Source organism: Styela clava, chromosome 6 (assembly GCF_964204865.1).
Source record: "Styela clava chromosome 6, kaStyClav1.hap1.2, whole genome shotgun sequence".
Taxonomy (NCBI): Eukaryota; Metazoa; Chordata; class Ascidiacea; order Stolidobranchia; family Styelidae; genus Styela; species Styela clava.
In genome coordinates this window covers 4,327,437-4,347,121 of record NC_135255.1, presented here as the reverse complement: position 1 = coordinate 4,347,121, position 19,685 = coordinate 4,327,437, and the positions used below count along the sequence as shown (strand labels likewise).

Here is a 19,685-nt window from a genome sequence, read left to right as displayed (position 1 = left end):
CTTCCGCGTCAATATAAATTTATTCTAGTGTATTAATGAGCGCGTGACACTCCTGCTATATTAGGCTCAAATGTTTAATGGAAAGGCGATATATCGCGCAATACTTTTTTTAACGCGGCCACCTCGTGGAGCAAATGCACTATCGCCTTGAGCTGTGAAGAAAAAAAGGCAAACGGAAGATTAATTTTGTCGCGCCCTCTTCTGGTCATTTGTGATGGAAATTTGCGAAGGTATGCGAGCGCTGATGACGTAGTTACGAGCAATTGTAGGTTGGGTCAAAATGGAGGACGATCGGTCCTTAACTGCAAAAGAAAAGAGGCAAGAACAGATAACTAGATGGAAAAATTCAGCTACTGATTTAGAATGTCCAACATATGCAAATCCAAAAGTGAGAGTCAAGTTCGACGACGGTGCAGTATTCTTAGCTGCATGTTCTAGTGGAGATTTAGACGAAGTCAGAATATTGCTCAAAAATGGGGCGGATATAAATTTTGCGAATGTGGATGGATTAACTGCTTTGCATCAGGTATGGTCATGTAATAGGTTAACTGAACGCTATTTAAGATATTCCCTCAGTCAAAGAAAATGCATAATACCAGAATTCTGTATCAAACAAAAATAAATCGAAACTCTCATCCTCCTTTTTTTATCAATTCAATTAACAGTAGTGACTAGTATATAATTTTTCCAATTCTTTTTCAAAACAAGTATCTGGGCATGGGCAAACTAATTTTTCTAAAACTTTTTCCAAACAAGTATCTGGGCATGATACTTGATCTCTTTTTTATAGAAAATACGGTATGCTTAGATTTCAATACTTCTGTACTTGTTGTTTATCAAATTCTTATACTTAACCACACTCTCCTAATTTTTTTTTGACGAAACAACAATAATCACAATCTTCGAAGTTTTGATACAGTTTTCATTATATCCAGATATCTGAAAAAGCAAATTGACTATTAACCACATGAATCCGTGAATAAACTATCATGATTATTTTGCTATTAGCAATTTACCTAATTAAAGTAATGTTATAATTATAAATAACATGGCAAAAAATATCTAAAAATATGCTGGCATTAAAAATATGATGACTGTTAGTAATCTCGACGTTGAGCTCTAACATTTTGAAAACAATAAATTTTTTGCCAGTTTTCTCATATTGTAGTACGGCACCTAACAGATCGAGCAACATTGTCCCGTTTCAGAGAATCCCATTTTGACTAAACACCCCTCTTTTCGAGGACGTCTGGAAATTGTTGTGTTTAATAATCTTGTTTATCTAATAAGAAGCACAATCTAAAAAATGTCATCATTGACTTCCTCTCGAAAAAAATCCGGTTTACTGAAGGAAATAAAATTTGCCGTGGCATTCGAGAGTTTGCAAAACAACTGCAATTTTGGTCATGTGACGGCTGTGATTAATTTAGATTATTATTGAGACAAGCTTGGCACGATATGACGTTGTCATCGTGCCAACTGCCCCTCGTTTGTGAGAAACATGGAGTGTTTGTTTTATTGAACAAATGACTGGACATTCTTGGAATTTAGAAACTGTGCCCGACTGTATTGAAATAGGAAGTTTGTAGAAATCCTTCAAATTGGAACACCTATTCAAACCCGGGTTAACATATCCAGTAGGCTGGTCAACGGTATAACATAAATGTTCTGTTACTGACCATTCATGAATGTAGCAATTAACTTTTGTTATCAAATGATTCATATTGCTTTGTTTGAAACTCAAGGCGTGTCGCAGGATATTTTGAAAATCGAGGTACAGAAACTCTATCTGACAATATTCTCCGAGCCTGGAAAGGCAATAAATTCTAATTTTGGTTTTCAAAATGCTGTGATGTTCATGCAATATTTATCATTACATGAATTTAAAACAATCGAATAGATTATAAAAATTCTTCAATGCTTCGAATAAATATTCCATGGTCTTGTACAGTGATACAGTGGTTATTAGCTGAGAGATTTTTTTCAGAATGAACTAGCAAAAATAGAAGTAAATTGGTACAAGAGAAGCAATTTTTCATTTCCAACAGTACAGTAACACGAGCATTGCCGAGCTAACAAATAGCTATTGATACACAATGATCAGTTCTAATTATAGAATTACCAAATCATGAATAAATTGAACAAAATAATTAAACTGAACTATTAAGAGTGTAAGCATGTTTTAAAAAAGTTTTGATTACCCTTTTTCTTCTTGTCAGTCTACTTAAAATTGTTCATCAATGGACTATTTCTCAGATAAGTAAATAAAAAATTGTTGTATTTTCTATGCCATATTGCTCGCCAACATACGGTGTCTCATTGATTACTGGAATTGTATGAGCAGGATTAATATATCACTAGTATGTCACTGACTCAGATGCTATTTCTCTGATACATCATTAATCAATATTGATATGGGGGTACATGAATATCATGAAAAACCAACCACTGGATCAAATTATTGGGTTAAATTTAGAGATGTTCATATTTGTATAGTTCAGGGGTGGGCACAATTTTTTAGTATAAGAGCCGCAAGCTGCAAGTCAGAACTTTAAAAGAGCCGCAGAATTTGTGAATTTATTAATATTATCGAAATACTATGAACAGAAAAGAAATTCACACAAGAGTCCAACAACAATAAATAGATAAACAAGGCAACTCTGACAACTCTGTTTTCATCTTCGTACTTTCGTTTTTTAATTCTGGACACATCGCACAGTAACTTAGACCAATGCTCTTTAACCGGGTATACGGTATACCCAAGTGTACACCAGACCATAAGTTGGGTATACAACTGATAAAGGGTATACGAAAGGTGTACAGCCTATAAAATATTCAATTGGATACAACAATGCAAACGCGGCGCACATGAAATGTAAAATGTTATTAACGCTAAGAACCAACGTGAGCACGTTGTTACATCACTAATTATATAGATAATACGGGCATGTGTCTGGGTTGGTGATTTCGGATGCCATGCACTTTGTTTGATTTACGTCGAACATTATTCCCGTCGACGCTAAGGCAGTCAGTCAAATTTATAACTTGCCGTCACTATTTAAATCAATTCACATGAAGTATTAACTATAGTACAAGGCCAACCAAGTTAAGCAATCTAAGTAAAATACAATCTAAAGAACAAGAACGAAACAGTTAAAACATGCAATGAAATATAATGTAATGTTCATCTCCACCCTCCGGCAGAGGCGCAGAGTCTTTTAAATTAAGAAATGTTTTGTTCAGTTCAGTTAACATTATAGTTCTCCTCAAGTCGTCCTGGCTTGTTGTAGGGCTGTAACCTCTGAAGCGCCCTAGGCAATCTTGGAGCTCTGCTGGTTAGCGATGGGCTCACATGATGACTTGGTTGTATTTCCACCGGAGTGTCTTGAGTAGTTCCTGCATTATGACTCCCAGAGTTTCCAATGTCTTCATCTCTCTCTCCGCTGGGGGGAATTGTTGGTGAGAATGGCATGATCGGCGGAGGTTGAATGATGATGCAAGGTCGTATAAATCGTCTGTTTTGTATAGTCACTCTTCCCGAGCCATCTACTCTGATTTTGTATTGTCTGTAAGGTAGGATTTCCACAATTCGACCAGTCCTGTTCCAGTGTCGTGGCTTGTTTGGGACTTGTGATTGTATAACGACTGTTGTCCCAACTGACAGTGGAGGGAGTTGTCTCGATGTGTTGTTATATTTGTCGATAATGATGTGATGGCGGTTAGCTAGTTTCTGCTCACGTTCCACTGCAGATATAATCCATTGTGGATGGGGACGGTAATGCTGTGGATTTGTAGGAACGTGATCCCGCAGTTGTCTATGCAGAAGTATCTGAGCTGGGCTGAGATCAATGTCTTGCAGAGGAGTGTTCCTGTATTGTAGGATTGCCTGTGCTGCCTTATTATTATTCAGAGAACCGTCAGGTGATGTGCTATCACGAATGATCCTCTTGGCAGTTTTAACTCCGAGCTCTGCCCGTCCATTAGATTGTGGGTAAGATGCTGAGGACTTTCGATGCTTTATTCCCCAATCAGTTAAAAAGTTCTGGAATTCGGATGAGGTGAATTGAGGTCCACCGTCTGAGTCAAATTCTTCTGGTGCTCCATAGGATGTGAATAACCCACGACATGAGTTGATGAGCTCTTTAGTGATTGATCGATGTGGTGGGTAATGAAAAATACTGATCCAACCACTGAATCTGTCTACAACAGATAGGTAGCAGTGGTTCCCCAGTACAAAGTAGTCGGCGCATATGTGTTGAAAGGGATACTGTGGCGCCGGGCTCGATATCATTGGCTCTTTAGTTTGAGATGGAGCGTATTTCGTGCATGTGAGGCATCCAAATCGAAAGTTTCGGATCATGGCGTTCATGCCCGGCCAATAGACTGATTGGTTTGCTCTTGCTTTCATGCCTGTGATCCCTTGATGCGCAGAGTGTAGTGACCTCAGTATGGTCTTGCGAAGGGGAGTGGGAATAACTATGCGAGAGTCCATTAGTATTACATTGTCTTTAGTTGATAGGCGATCTCTCACACCCCAATAATCCCGGATTTCAGGCGGTGTCCCATGTCTTGTGTTAGGGAATCCATTCTCAATTGTTTTGATGAGTATGTTGTAGCTTTTGTCAGACTTTCCATGGCTTCTAATGTGATCCAGGGTCACAAGCGCATCGTCATCATTTATTGAGTTGATGACAGATTGTTGAATTGCGTGAACACGAGCTTCGCACTGCTCTGTTGTTGTTACTTCATCAGATGATGGGTCATTTCGTGCTATGTCCATCACTGCATTTTTCGTATCTGTTATTTCCAAGGCTGTGGGATTGCGTGATAAAGCATCGGGTGCTTTGTGCCATTTCCCTGGGCAATGCTGCATTGTGAATCTATATCGCAGGGTGTGTTCTTTCAAGTTTTGTATTCGAGGATTTTTAATACTATCCAGGTCTCGATCTTTAAAGATTCCCAATAAGGGTTTGTGGTCAGTGGACACAATGAGGTTTTGGCAACCTAAGGTAAACATTCGTGCGTGTTGTAAGGCCCAGGATACTGCTAATGCTTCTCCTTCAGTGGGTGAGTATCGACTTTCTGTTGGCGTGGTGAACCTGGAGTTGGCATAAACCAAATGCCAACCATCTTTGCAGCAAATAGGAACTTTATCGATCGAGCAATCACAGTATTTTTGAAGAAGAACGTATCCGATCCCATCTTTGCTCCAGTCACATTGGAGGCAAGTTGCACGTTTTGTGTCAAAGGAACGTATGCCCTGTTTAACTGTCTCACACAGTAATTGTTTTGATGTTTCAAATATTTTTTCCAAAGCTTCATCCCAGTAAAATTTTGAGTTTGGCTTTATGAGTTCACGAAAAGGTAACATTATTTCACTTATTGAATAAGCCCATGAAACTTGATTAACTAAACCAAACCAAGATCTGGCTCCAGTGATGTCTTTAGGGACTGGGAAATCTCTAATTGCTTTGAGAAGTTCTGCTGATGGTGTTATGCCATCTGGTGTTATGTTGTATCCTGCGAATGAGATTGTGTCTCTGCAAAATTTAAATTTCTTTGAATTCAGTACAATGCCATTTGTTGCGCATGTTGCTAGGTAATCCCAAGTGTGGAAGAAGGCTTCTTCTATATTTGTATCATATAGTAGCGTGTCGTCAACGCATTTTACTTTGCGAGGTGTATTGTTTATAATATCATCATAACGTCTTGTGTATGCATCTCCAGCTGCAATGAATCCTTGAGGCATTCGTTTGTACATGTATCTTCCCCATTCAGTTATGAAAGTCGTTAAATGCTGACTTTCCTCATCCAGTTCTATGGCGTGATATCCATCTACAGCATCCAGTACGGTCTTTTTAGTTTTAGGAGGTATCTGACATGCCAGTTGAAATGGTGTCTGACAATGATGAGTTTCTCTCAATGACTGGGAGTTTAGGTGCTGGAGGTCTATAGTACGTCTGGGTGTGCCATCCTTCTTTGCAATTGTTACCATTCTGCTGCACCATTCAACTGGTTGCCCTACAGGGACAGGTTCTATAATACCCCTTTCTACATCTCTGTCTAGACTGGATTTCACTGCTTCTTTCCAGTGGTATGGTACTGGAATAGGAGTATGATGTGCAAATGGTTGAGCATCAGACTTTAGGTGAATGTGGGCTGGGGGTGCATTCATTTTTGGAAATGGTGTGACATTGTTAAATGCAGTGTTTGCAAATTCCGCCAATAAGTACTTTTCCAGTCGGGGGACGTTCGTGTCCATTGGTGGGAATGGCAAATTTCTTGGTCGTTTTGGTAATTGGCCCAATGAATTCTCACTAGTGGGGATGTCTGCTGTGCTAATTTTTGCCACGTTTGCTTCCATTTCCATAGGGTAAGGAAATGCTTTAGAAAGGATTCTGGTATCAATGCAGCCTTGGCGACTGAAGTACATACGATCCACTTTGTTACAAATGTAAACTTGTTGTGTGGTAGAGTGTCCACCAATTACAAATTTGACCGGCAGCCAGCCGAAGCAAGTCAGTGTTGATCCTCCAACTGCCGTCACTATCTTATGACATTTAAGCAACTGATTTTGTTTGATTTGCATGCTCTGCAAATGCTTTGGGCCAGCTAAGCAAATGTTTGCTCCACTATCTGGGAATATTAGTACCGTGCATGGTTTCGAGTTGCGATTCTGAGGAAATGGATGTACTGTTGCTTGAATTTCATCCATTCCATGTTGTCCTGTAGTAAAGCAGTGACGTTTTTTGTTATAACGTACATGAGCTAGTAGGGCATTAGCTTCTGCTTGTGGTTGGTTTTTCTGGGGCTGATTCACCTGTCGGCAAACTCGAGCAAAGTGATTGAGCTGTTTACAGTTGGTGCAAGTTTTCCCCCAGGCAGGACATTTTGTTGAACGGTTCCTTGAACCTGGAAATCCGTGAGATAGACTTCCACAACCTGCGCATGGCCTTTGCGATTCGCGGGTGTTTGGTGTTTGTTTGTTGTAAGTTTGTGCCGCATATACTTCTGCGGTTTTCTGAAGTTTTGATTGGTCTCTTACAGCGGTTTCAAAGGCTTCTGAATGTTTGATAACATCTTCTAAAGTCTTAAATTGGTTGGCCTTGGCGAGCAATTCAGTCTGGAGGCTTGTGCTATGGACACCTCTGATGAATTGATCTCGAACGTGGTGTGACGATAGGTTGTGTTTGCATTGAGGACAAGAAAATTCACAGTCCACTGCTACTGACTTCAGTCTGGTGATGAATTCCTGAATAGATTCTGTTTCTGTTTGAATTATTGCACCAAAGTTCATGCGATGAACTGTGGGGTTTGAACGTTGTGTAACAATTGTTTCAATTGCTTTAAGAATATCCTCTTCATCGAGACTGAAAAAGTCCGTTACTGTGTTGATTATGCTTGTTTGAACTGCTTCATCGCACATGTTGTATAACTGGGAACTGTATTGTTCATCAGAAAGTCTTGTCATTTTCTTAAACACTTCCCAATCTGTTTTGAATTTTCGAAATTGAGGTCGTGTCATGTTTATTTCTATCCGCGGCATTCTGGGTGGAGGAGGCTTTATGATATTAGAGTCATTTCTTGGTGCATCTATTGTTTGTTGTGTGTGGGCTTCGAGTGTCATTTTTGCTTTGCTGTGGCTGAGGATGGCTAAAATATCCCCAACAGCTTGGATACCCAAATCACACAAATCTGTTTTAGATAGATTAGGAAGTGTGACTTCAGTTATACGGTTTTCCATGAATTTTCTAGAATATATTGATGCTTCCTCCGCAGGTATTTCAGCTGATATGAAAAAATCTCTCCAACTGTCTTCTGTTCGCAGCGCCATATTTAAATCAATTCACATGAAGTATTAACTATAGTACAAGGCCAACCAAGTTAAGCAATCTAAGTAAAATACAATCTAAAGAACAAGAACGAAACAGTTAAAACATGCAATGAAATATAATGTAATGTTCAGTCACTAGCCTATTAGATTGCATGATGATATTGCAGTACAATATGTGCTTAAAATTTATTGTTTATCTGAGCCTTAAATAAACATTGGTATTTGTAAGGTATACAAAGTTCTTAAAAAACTGTAAAAGGTATACTTCGATAAAAAAGGTTGAAGAACACTGACTTAGACTAACTAACCGCAATCAAGCTGCAATACCGCCGACGCATCAATAAACATTGACCATTGTGACGAAAGATTTGCTGACTCGACTGACTTCAAATCGCTACAGCGATTTTCATACTAAAACATAATTTGTCCTAATTATTGATGAAAACTTCTTTACGACTTTTAATAAATTAAAAGAGTTTACATTAAAGTTTTTCTCTTAGGTAAAATTTGGATAATAATTTATGTTAGCGAGAAGAGCCGCACAAAAAGTCTGGCGAGCCGCGGTGTGCCCACCCCTGGTATAGTTTATAATTCTGAAATGATTTTTTAAATAAGCTTTCATGAGCTTCATAACATGTTGCCTAAACATGGAAATAGTTCAAAATGTTGATGTCAAATAATTATAGATGTGTATTTTTAATTTTGAAATTGATGTTTGAATATTTTTTATGAATGAATTCAATGTTAATTTTATTGTGTTTATATCTGGTTTAATGAGCTTATTGATATAATTCAGTCAAAACAAAAATAACAAAAAGTGATAAAAAATATTAATATTAATTATATTCTAAATTAACTTTTGTACTAAAAAGCAATGCGAGATTTCACAAAGTACAAGTTTACAGACATCAGGATCATTTTTTAATTATGTGTTTTATATATGATTTACCTTATAGTTATAACAAATATTTATTTCTTCAGGCATGTATTGATGGAAATGTCGAAGTTGTCGAATTTCTTGTTGAACATGGATCAGAAATTGATCAAGAAGATAATGAAGGTTGGACACCACTTCATGCCACTGCTTCATGTGGATTCATGGATATTGCTAAGTAAGGGATATTTAGGTTTTAATTAATATTGGTAATACACAACTTTGTGGTAGTTTGTTATAATCATTATTTTTGAGAAATTTTGTGAATGTGGTTTATTTCTACTAGACGATGGCTATTGCAATAAAGTATATGACATTCAAGAGTACAGTATTATTAATAAATAGGTACTCCGAAGTATGTGAATCAAGATGGCAGACATCGGAACGTAGTATGTGTACCAGCAGGGGCGCAGCCAGGATTTTTTCAAGGGGGGAGTTGGTGAAATAAAAACGCGTTTAGAGGTCTTTAAAAAGATGTTCCGATGATGGCAAAACAACATATGCGGCGCTGTGTCTCATTAGCCTTTCTTTGCATGTCCTACTTTCAGCAATCGCCGACCATTCTCTAGGATCAAGAATAATCAACTTTTCATTTCAATGCGCCGTTAACTATATTACTGAAAGTGAATTCGTCGCGAATTAAAATTCCTGTGATATTTGCACATAACGCTTCTCTACTTTTAGCGGCGATTTATCAACATATTATTACCAGTTTGTTAATAATGCATGCTATTATTTTTGGCAACAGGGTTGAATTGGTTTATCGTTGTTTCAAGCAAGAAAATAAGCATTTGTTTTTTCCGCTCATTCAGCAATCGTAATTCAAATATTTCCCTATGCGAAAGTCTTCACTCCACGGGGTGTCCTTTCGTTTTAGAGTTTCAAAGTGATGCCGAAAATGCCTATGATAGAGAAACACCGACACATGTGGCTCTTTGTCGCCAGACCCTGCCCCCTTTGACAGGCGTCAATTCGTTTATTTTGTTTTGGCATGTCCCATTTTAACCTTTTAGTAATCACCGATTATTACCCCATTGTCAACAGTTAAATAAAATGCCACACATGATTTTAATTGGAATAACGCAAAAAATGTAAAATAAGATTAGAATGAAATATTAGCAATCATGAAACATTAAGAAATAGCATAAATTAATGATATTTGCCAAATGCCAATGGTTCATAAACTGTTTTTCAGTGCGTCACGAAATATCAATCCATTTCCAAAATAATATATTCGATGTTCCCGCATTTATAACTTCATATAACGATTACAATCATTTAAAAACAAGCTCATGTATCGTACTGATTGAGAACGTCTTTCAATGTAAAACTCTTGCTTGTTGCAATTAACTGTTAATAAATTCTAATTTTTATTGCAATGCGTCGAGTCTAGACCTATATTACTGAAAGTGAAATCGTCGCGAATTTGAAATCCCGCGCCCGTGATAGCTGCATTCTGCGCATAGCGCTTCTTCACTTTCAGCGACAGTTTATTAAAAAGAACTGAAAGAAAACGCATGTAACTGCTTTTCGCAGACAGACGATTCCAAACGATTCTTGGGCGAGTTTGCTACCCAAAAATCTCGAAGATTGAACATTATTCTGTAATATTTTTTTTCCCGAAGATTGAACATTATTTTGCGATACTTTTTACTTGAAGAATGAACATTATTCTGTAATATTTTTTTTCTCGAAGATTGAATATATTTTGCGATACTTTTTACTCGAAGATTGAACATTATTTTGCAATGCTTTGTTTTCGAAGATTGAATATTATTTTATGACACTTTTTTTTCGATGCTGCCGCATTTGGCAATCCTTTGTTAATGAACCATACATTTCCAATAATTGTGCTTGTTAAAGATGCACTACATAACTAAAATTTGTAATTAGCGATAACCAACGATAACGTATGTGATTAAAAGTATAGATGCGTTGAATGTGGCGAGAGCGCGCTTGTGAAATCGTTGAATGTGGCGAGGCGAGAGCGCGCTTATGGAATAGTCTTGACGACAATAGTGTGATATGTCCGTTGCTATTTGTGTCAAGTGAAAGGTTGTACAATTGTATTTAAAAATGTTTAGTGAAGATTGTGACTTCCGTGACCCCCCGCTGGCAGCTAGCTCCACTGCCGCGTAACAGCGATAACGAATCGTAAACATGATTAATAAAGTGGGACGCTGAGCGAAAGTGGTATGCAAAAAATAAAATTATTGTAAGTAAACGTAACACTATTAAAAAAAAAAACGATTGCAAAGGGGTTTACGACCCCCTCCCCCCTGGCTGCGTCCCTGTGTACCAGGTTGGGGTTAGGCCATAATTTCAGGTACAAATCCTATGGGAGTCACTTGGCTATTCCCCAAACTCGTAATAGAACTTAAATAAGGAAAATTGGAATTAAATTATGGTTTAACATTAACCAGGTACACATACTACATTCCGGTGTCCGCCATCTTGGTTCACATTTTTGTTTAAACATAATTTGCAACAGTGCGCTACTTTTTTGTTCAATATAAATAATGGAATGAGGCATAATTGTCTCTCAGATTGGATCTGTTTGAATTGTTGTTGATTGATTCCTTTCGCTCATTTGAAGCAGATTACAGTGTATGATTGGATTAGTAAAAGTTAATTGGGTTGTATGAGTATCAGATTTTAATAAGACAAATCCTATAAGGCAACTAAAATTCATTTATATTATATAAAACAAATGTATAATTTTTCAGCTGGTTACTATGCTAGTTATTTTTTCTCAGAGAGACTTTTCTTTTGTTATCACCTTCAGAAAACTTTCCAATATCATTCATTATAATTTATATATCGAAATAATATAGACTGCAAATCTACCACCACACACATGACCTAGTAATTATAAGTTTTTTACTTCCAGTGTATCCTATCATTTGAAATTTGGTATTATTTATATTTTATTACATTGTTCAATGCCTCATATAGCAATACGTGCCTTATTAAAAGCAATGGTAGAGAAACCTATTATAATATTTCCAAATGTATATTGTATTGTGAAGATTTTTATAGTTAACTGAATTTGACCTCTTCAATCCTTAGATTCCAATATCAGTGCATTCTTCTCATAAATTCGAGTTTTATTAAAATCTGGGTTCTCGGCATGTTATTCTTATATTGTGAAAGTGCAATTTATCATGCTTTCAATTTCAATAGGCTACAATGAATTGCTTGGTGTATTGTAGATGAACAATAGAACGCCATGGTCGAAACGAGTTTTATGTATGAATAGATACAATATTTATGTAGGAAGTAAGGGCAATTGTCACCAGTTTCGAAATGATATACAACATTCTTTTGTTTGGATTATTTGAGCAAATATAAATTTTACGCAAAATTTTGACTTCAACTGATCAAATTTTATCCATAAATTTTTTTGAATTTTTTGTATTCTCAAATTCATTTTGTTCAATTTATTTTGAATTCACATAACCCATATCTATAGTGACACTAATCTATCATTTTATAATAGGTTTAATTTTTTGTTTTACCATTGCTATGAACGTCCCTAAAACCAAATAAAATATTGAAAGTATGTACTAATATTTCATTAGGTTGCAATATTCCAATTCATCAGTTAAAGTGATATCTTGACCAGAAAATTGAGCTGGTTAAATATTCGTTTTTATTTACATTCATTTGGGAGAATATCTGCCCTTGTTCATTCATACTATGTTTCAAGAGTAGTCTATTGTTTTAGTGGTCAATAACAGAATGATCTATAATATTCAATGATTATCATCTCTTTTATTCTGTGATCTGAAACTGGTCAACCTTGACGACAAATGTTTACCTAGGATTACTTTCTCACCCGATACGGGGTGGTATCGTTAAAACTTTGGCATTTCATCAAAATTTTCTTCACCCCGCTGCCCCAACAGAATACATGTAATCAGCATCCTTCATACAATGTCAGGCTTATCTATTTAATATACGGGTATATGTTTGAAAACTGAAAAGTATTAATATACGGTAGTATTCATATGTTTGGTCTGTAATGGAATAATGTGTTCTTTCCTAATGCAACATAAATTCCTCACATAAGACTCAATAACTTTAAATTAAATTCTTTAACTCGATTCATATTTGATGCTAAATTTGATAATGTGTTCAAATTTGAAGATTTAAAATATGAATTCAGTAAACTATTCAAACTGTACTGAGCAACATTTATTAATTAATTAGATTAAACAAATTTTATATCATAATCTTACACGTCCTGGGATGCATGGACAACAGAGAATATGTATTGATACTTCAGACCCCATTCATTGTTGAGTTGGTTTGATTCTGTAATCTTTTTTTAGTATGGAGAAATGCTTTATAAAGTATTTCAATAGTTTTTACAAATAGCTGAGACATTGCTCACAATTGCTATACTGAATTGAATAGCAAACCTTTGTTGCAAAACAAACTTTTATCCAACATTATTTTTGTTTGGTATGAAGCCTATTGATCACAATCTACTTTACGTACTCTTGTTCTTGTGTGATCATGGTTGTTGTCATTAACAAGAACAAGCGAATCTGCTTGATACAACTACCTATGTACCTATGTAGATATTTGTCAATCTTAAAATGCTCTGCTTGATAAATGCAAGATGTTGCTTGATCACTTTTTAAATTGTTCAAAATTCTTTAATATTGGTTATTTTGATGACCAATTGACTCTTTATTGTATATGCCGGTGTATACCATTAGATCATACCATACCATAATTTACTACATTGGTTTATTAGGCTACTTATGATTAATAGTCAAAATAATGTTGGGTTGAAAATTATAAATAATTATATTGTTTTTTCATTTGAATAAAGAACACATAATAAGCTTAATCAACTAGGTTTATCGAAAGAATTTTTCTTAAACTTAGAAAATATTGTTTCTCAGGAATTCAGATAATAAAAATATGGTTATGTGATAAATAATATTTAACCGACAGTAGCATCATTTTTCTCTCTAAAATTTGTTCTGATTTTTTTGCCTTCTATTGGGCAATTCAATGAGATTTTTGTCGGTAAAAATATGAAAGAATTTAAATGTGTTCTTTGTTTCAAGACATGGCTATTCTATACCAACCGTCATTTGAAAATTTGACTTTAATTATTATCATTTAACATTGAAACTGACTTAGTCATGTATTGTATATCATACACTGATAATACAAAAGGAAATTGTTTACTCATTGGCTATATCACTTCTGACCTTCCTGGCCCTTGTGTTATCATTGTTACTGGAATAGCGATGACTTCATTTGGAATTCGAAATTGAATATTGTGGTGTGGTCTGATTAGAGATATTGCAATATGCATATCGGAATAGTAATTAGAATTCGAAAATGTACATTCATACATCATTGGATGTAATCATGGTAATTTATATCTAAATAGTCTAAAATTATGCTTTTCAATCAATTTTAATTTAAAATATCCCACATATTTAATTCGACCTAAAAGTGAATTTCAATGTGAATGTCAAAAATTTGCATAAAGCATAAAGCAAATTTGTGACTTTCACATTGAAATTAACCTTTTATGTCAAATTTTAATATGTGGGATATTTTAAATTAGAATTGATTGAAAAACAGAATTTTAGACTACTTAGATATAAATACGTTAAACCTAAATATGACGCATTATTGTAGTAAAATATTTCTTGTGGGAAATTCAAGAATCTTGCTGCAGTTTCTATTTTACTTTTACCAGAGTGTAACTTTCTCACACAAATTTAATTCAGCTATAGCATATCATTTCTTATAAGATTTGGAGAATTATACAATAAATTAAGTGCTTTCTGTGGTAATAACATCTTTCATGGTTTAGCAGGTTATTGTACCTTTATTTTTTTTTGTAATCCTATAATCTACAATGTTTGACCTTATCTCTATTAATTTTCTGGATGGATATTATATCAATATGTTTGATTGTCGAGCAATTTTTGGTATTCTTATTTGGTACTCATATTGGCTATAACTATTTTTGATTCAATTTCAATAGCTTATTTCAAATTATTTGAACATTTTAATAAAATATTTTCTAACATATTGCCTTTACATATTTTTCTCCTACATTTTTTTATAATGCTGAATAGAATTAATACCATTATAATTTTTTTACCATAACAGATATCTGGTCAAAAAGGGTGCAAATGTTGCTGCTGTCAACAGCGAGGCAGAATTACCAATCGATATTGCAGAAGAAGATGAAATGGTTGAATATCTTCAATCTGAAATCGATAATAAAGGTGCTGCTGAATAATAAATTTATATTTTCATATTTTTGTTTAGTAAAGTTGTTTAAAACAAAAAATATAAGGCCTGAGAATAAGGCTAAATTTTTACAAACGGCATATTTTTCATATGAAAACGTTACGACAATCATTACAATGATTACAACAAATCTATTTTTTTAAAAACATTTCCATTGTTATAGAAACTGATACTTCTGGAGTCATATAAACGATTGCAATATATTTGAAACTAGTTATATTTATTTAAGTTGTAAATCCTAGTTAAAATTATTTGTAATATCTTATTATCATTTTGAATATTTGGCATCTGACATCTAGACACATTTAACAATTTTAACAATTAGAAAATTGAAACCATGGTTTATCTATCTTGGGACAGGGCCTAAAACGGCATTAACAGGGTATTGATACAGATGCATGAAAATTCTTTAATAGCCTTTTCGTCGTTGAGAATATTCAAAATATTTTTTATTGTTATGAGATATGTCCAAATCATTTTGATTGTCAATTAATTCAAATGATTGATTTTGTTTTGACATTTTTCATCAAAATAATATTTGTTTGGTGTGGTGATTAGGCTGACTAAAATGTAAACCGTGGAATATTTTGATAAGGTAATGTTGTCATATCATACAAACTTAATATTGGCTTTTGATATATGAAAAATATTTCTTTTACCTACAAATGATTGTGACTTGCATAAGCAAAGCCAATATCATGCCATCCCAATAGCAATGCCGAGTGAGTTTGAAAACTTATTTATTTGATAATCAATCACTTTTGGATTTGAAATGGATTGTTTGATAATTAGTGGAATAATCCATTGTTCTGTATTATTTATTAATGAAGAAATTTTTGTTTTGAATATTTTTTAATGATTTTCATTGCTACAATTTGTTCTTTTAAAAGCTAGCAATAATGTTCAATGTTACGGATTATAATATGATATATTGTTATTCACCATAAGCAATTGAACATTATGCGATATGGAAAATGGAAATTGCTTGATGAGATGCGAAATAATCTAGTCAGAATATTTCAATTCATAATCATATTTGTTGCAGGAATTGATGTCGATGAAGCCAGAGACATTGAACGTTTATTTATGTTAGAAGATGCAAATATTTTATTGGATAAATATCAAAATGGGGAAAAGGTGGAAATATATAGGCATTCAAAATCAGGCGCAACTGCATTGCATATTTGTGCAGCTAAAGGATACAATGATGTTTTGAAGTAAGCATTATATTATATTCAAATTTTTTGTTTTTGCTTACTTTACTCACAGGCATTGATTTTGCTGAAAAAGGATTTGTTCCTTTCAGGAGTACTGTATTGTATTAATGCCTGCCTAGTTATGTGAAAACCATTACTATTATTTAATAGTTATATTGCCTTTATGTGATTAAAAATTTAATAGACTGTTTCATCGTATTTAGCAAAGTATGGTATAACTCTACAATTTCAATTTTTCCGAGCCTTGTAAAGATTCAACTGAGTAAACACATCATAAAAAAATTCTTTGCTTTATTTCCTGTGAAAATTTTTTTAAATTTCGTGCAGAATTTTAATCAAAGCTGGTATCGACGTTAATTCAAGAGATCATGATGGATGGACCCCACTTCATGCTGCTTCTCACTGGTCACAAGAAGAATCCTCTAAAATTTTAGCTGATAGAAATGCTGATTTCAAATCCAGGAGTAATCTGGTAGGTTTATTAATCTAGAATTCAAGTATATTTTCTCTGCACAGACAGTTACTTTTTATTGAAAGTCAGGAGTAGTATATACAACCATTCAGAAGGATATTTGGTTGTTAAATTTTCTTCCTTTAAATTAACAAGCATCATTTTTTAAAATATAACATTATGTTTATGTACCGGTATGTCTTTTATTTCTGAGTGAGTGCATGGAACCTTGCTTTAAAAAGAATTTCTGTATGATCGTTTTGTTCATTTTTCAATTTCAGGGTCAAACACCTTTTGATGTCGCAGATGAAGATATGTTGGAATATTTACGGGATTTAGAAACAGAACAAAGTGAAAATGTGAGTTAAACATTATGGCTCATTTTCTAAAAATGCTGGTGCAAAGAATACGTATTTACAATTATAATTTTTTTCCCTATACAGAAACCAAATATCAAAACGACTCCTGTCATAGAGCCTCCACCTTTAAAATCTGACAAAAAGTGAGTGCTATTCTTCGTTATTATACTTTTAGGTGTATTATGTTAGCTCATGGAACCTTTCGTATTTATAGATTCTTCGTTTGAAAAATAATTCATGATACAGAGAATGTAGGAATATGCTTGTTCATTTGATATTGATTAAGAAATATTTCTGATTCTTAATTAAGTTAGATCTCGTGATCTCGCCTTGAGCATATTGTGCTTGAAAATGTCCCCTCTAGCATTAGCTCTAATTATAACGATGCATAATAATTAAATATCAACAGTAAATTGAAGTATGATATGAAGCAGTTTTTAAGAATTATGAATTGTTTGAAGTTACATAAGAGAAGTTGGCAATCAGTGGAAAATGATTTTTTCCAAATATAATTTACTTTCATCTCGCTACAAAAAATAAACAGTATATTCTTAAAATCAAGATGGCTTCTGATTAGTAGTAGAATTATAATGTAAAAAACAATTTGATTAGACTTCTCTAAATATATATATTGTGTGTAGATGCTTCCTAAATTTTTATCAATTACTGTACTAACCCACCTATATAGTCTGTTGTTACTGCAATCTTATGTCATCAGGCCATGTCTTGTTAGGTAGTATTCGTTTTGCTGGCACGCAAATCCCTGTGATGGATTGCTGATTGTTACTTCTGACAGGTTTTATGAGTTAATCAATATATATTTAGTATTATTGGGCTTGTATTAAGTGCACAGTTTTTCTAAATACACATTCATGATCTCACCTGTTTCCTTATGTACAAATATTCTTTAAAAAAAGTTTAGGTAGAATGATAAGAATAATGAGATTTTTCGAATTATTGATAAACACTTTTATTGAAATTCTGGTCAATTGTCAATCTGGACATTTTCAATTCCAAATCCTAATTATTTTGCGCTAAATTGGATTTTCGTCAATCTCCTGGATTCACAAGTTTTATCCATTTCATCACATGCATTCATTTCCTTACATAGCTGTATTTCATTACCGGTACCTCTATAATAATTTTCTCAATAACAATAGTCCATGGTTCACTTCACTTGAATTGTTTTGAAATAGTGGAAACAAACGTACCGGTATGATATGCATTGCTTGAAGCATTTGAATCTTTTATGTAGTTTTCACCCTGTTTCACAATCTTCCTTTCACAGTTTGGGCCAGCAAAGTGATATAATAATGATAGATGAATGTTGATTATACTGTGTTGTACTACCCCTCATTGGGAACACTGCTTTTGAGAAATGCAGCTTAAAAGCAACAGCTGTTCAGACTTTTAAGCTTGCACATAACACATCTACATCAATGTTCTTATGTTCCCCCTTAGTTTTTGTTGCAGCCAAACTAACTTGTCAAATTAGGATTTGGAAATTTGTCGAAATAATGAGTATTTATTATTTATTCAACTTATTTATGTATGGAAATCATTTGTTGAGTGGCAGGTGTTCGCAGTAAGAAAATATTGAGAATTTTGAAGTATTTAATACATGGGATTGTGTTTTTGAATATTCAAATTTTTTCTATCTGTTGAATTCATTATGTGGCAACTAGGTGGTTATTAATGTCGTTAGGAATATAGAGTATCATTATTGTAATTAGTGTTCAACTGCAATCTACACCCTAATTTAAATTTTCACTCTTTGGATCAGTAAGTCTTTTAATCCAGCAGACGTCATTTTCACGCCACATGAGACTGCTTTCTGTACCCTTTCATATTATTAAAGCGTGTAACCAGCCTCAGCTGTCAACAATGCCTCAGAATTGTCCAGTTATGTGATTGAACTATCAACCTCATCCCTTACTTAAAATAGGTCACATTGTCATGCGATATATATTTATTCCATAAGTATTTTTCTATTACCAAAGTGCTAATGGCTTGTACTCATTGTGATTTCTTCAAGTGTCAAGTAGAGATGCCCAAATCCGAATATTTTTCACGTATTGAATATTGTAAATTGGGAAAAGTTATAGAATTCAATGAGTTTAAATTTGGAATTTTAGAGAAATCTATGTGAAAATGATTTGAATGATTCTACAAATTTATACACTTTTTACGGTTCACACTTTTTTGTCACACTTTAAGTCTATAGTTGCTTAAATGATACCTTTTGACAAATAACAATTCCTAAAATCAAGAATTGGAAATTTATTATGTTATAATTGATATTCGAATCGATTTGGATATATAATTAGTTTTGGAAAACCTTGTGTTAAGGAATGCTTCTCTAAAGATCAGTATATTATAATAAACACCCATAAAATTGTTTTCACTATTTGTGAACCTTTGAGCAAAATCAATATCATTATTACACCCACTTACTTATTTGGAATATTAATCTTATTTCATTAAACATTAATATCTATGTTATCAGTTTCGCTATTGTCTTATTCTTTCTGGTTAAATATTGCCAGGATATTTAAAATTCGAGCATTCAAATTACAGGCCTATTTATGTTTTGTTA

General features: G+C 34.0%; 1 protein-coding gene across 6 annotated transcripts in view; it reads left to right on the top strand.

Moving 5' to 3' along the window:
* The first annotated feature begins 191 nt into the window (after positions 1-191).
* The window catches only part of LOC120330795 (protein phosphatase 1 regulatory subunit 12B-like), a 52,394-nt gene continuing 32,900 nt past the window's right edge, over positions 192-19,685 (top strand). For 3 of the 6 annotated variants that reach the window (XM_039397721.2, XM_039397720.2, XM_078114126.1), the window contains exons 1-7: positions 195-526; positions 8,816-8,946; positions 14,919-15,037; positions 16,108-16,279; positions 16,607-16,751; positions 17,012-17,089; positions 17,174-17,232. In XM_039397721.2, coding sequence (XP_039253655.2) covers positions 281-526; positions 8,816-8,946; positions 14,919-15,037; positions 16,108-16,279; positions 16,607-16,751; positions 17,012-17,089; positions 17,174-17,232 — 950 coding nt within the window. In that variant the 5' untranslated portion in view covers positions 195-280. Of the gene's footprint in view, positions 527-8,815; positions 8,947-14,918; positions 15,038-16,107; positions 16,280-16,606; positions 16,752-17,011; positions 17,090-17,173; positions 17,233-19,685 lie in introns of all 6 variants that reach the window. The other 3 variants (XM_078114123.1, XM_078114125.1, XM_078114122.1) reach the window with 3 other exon arrangements.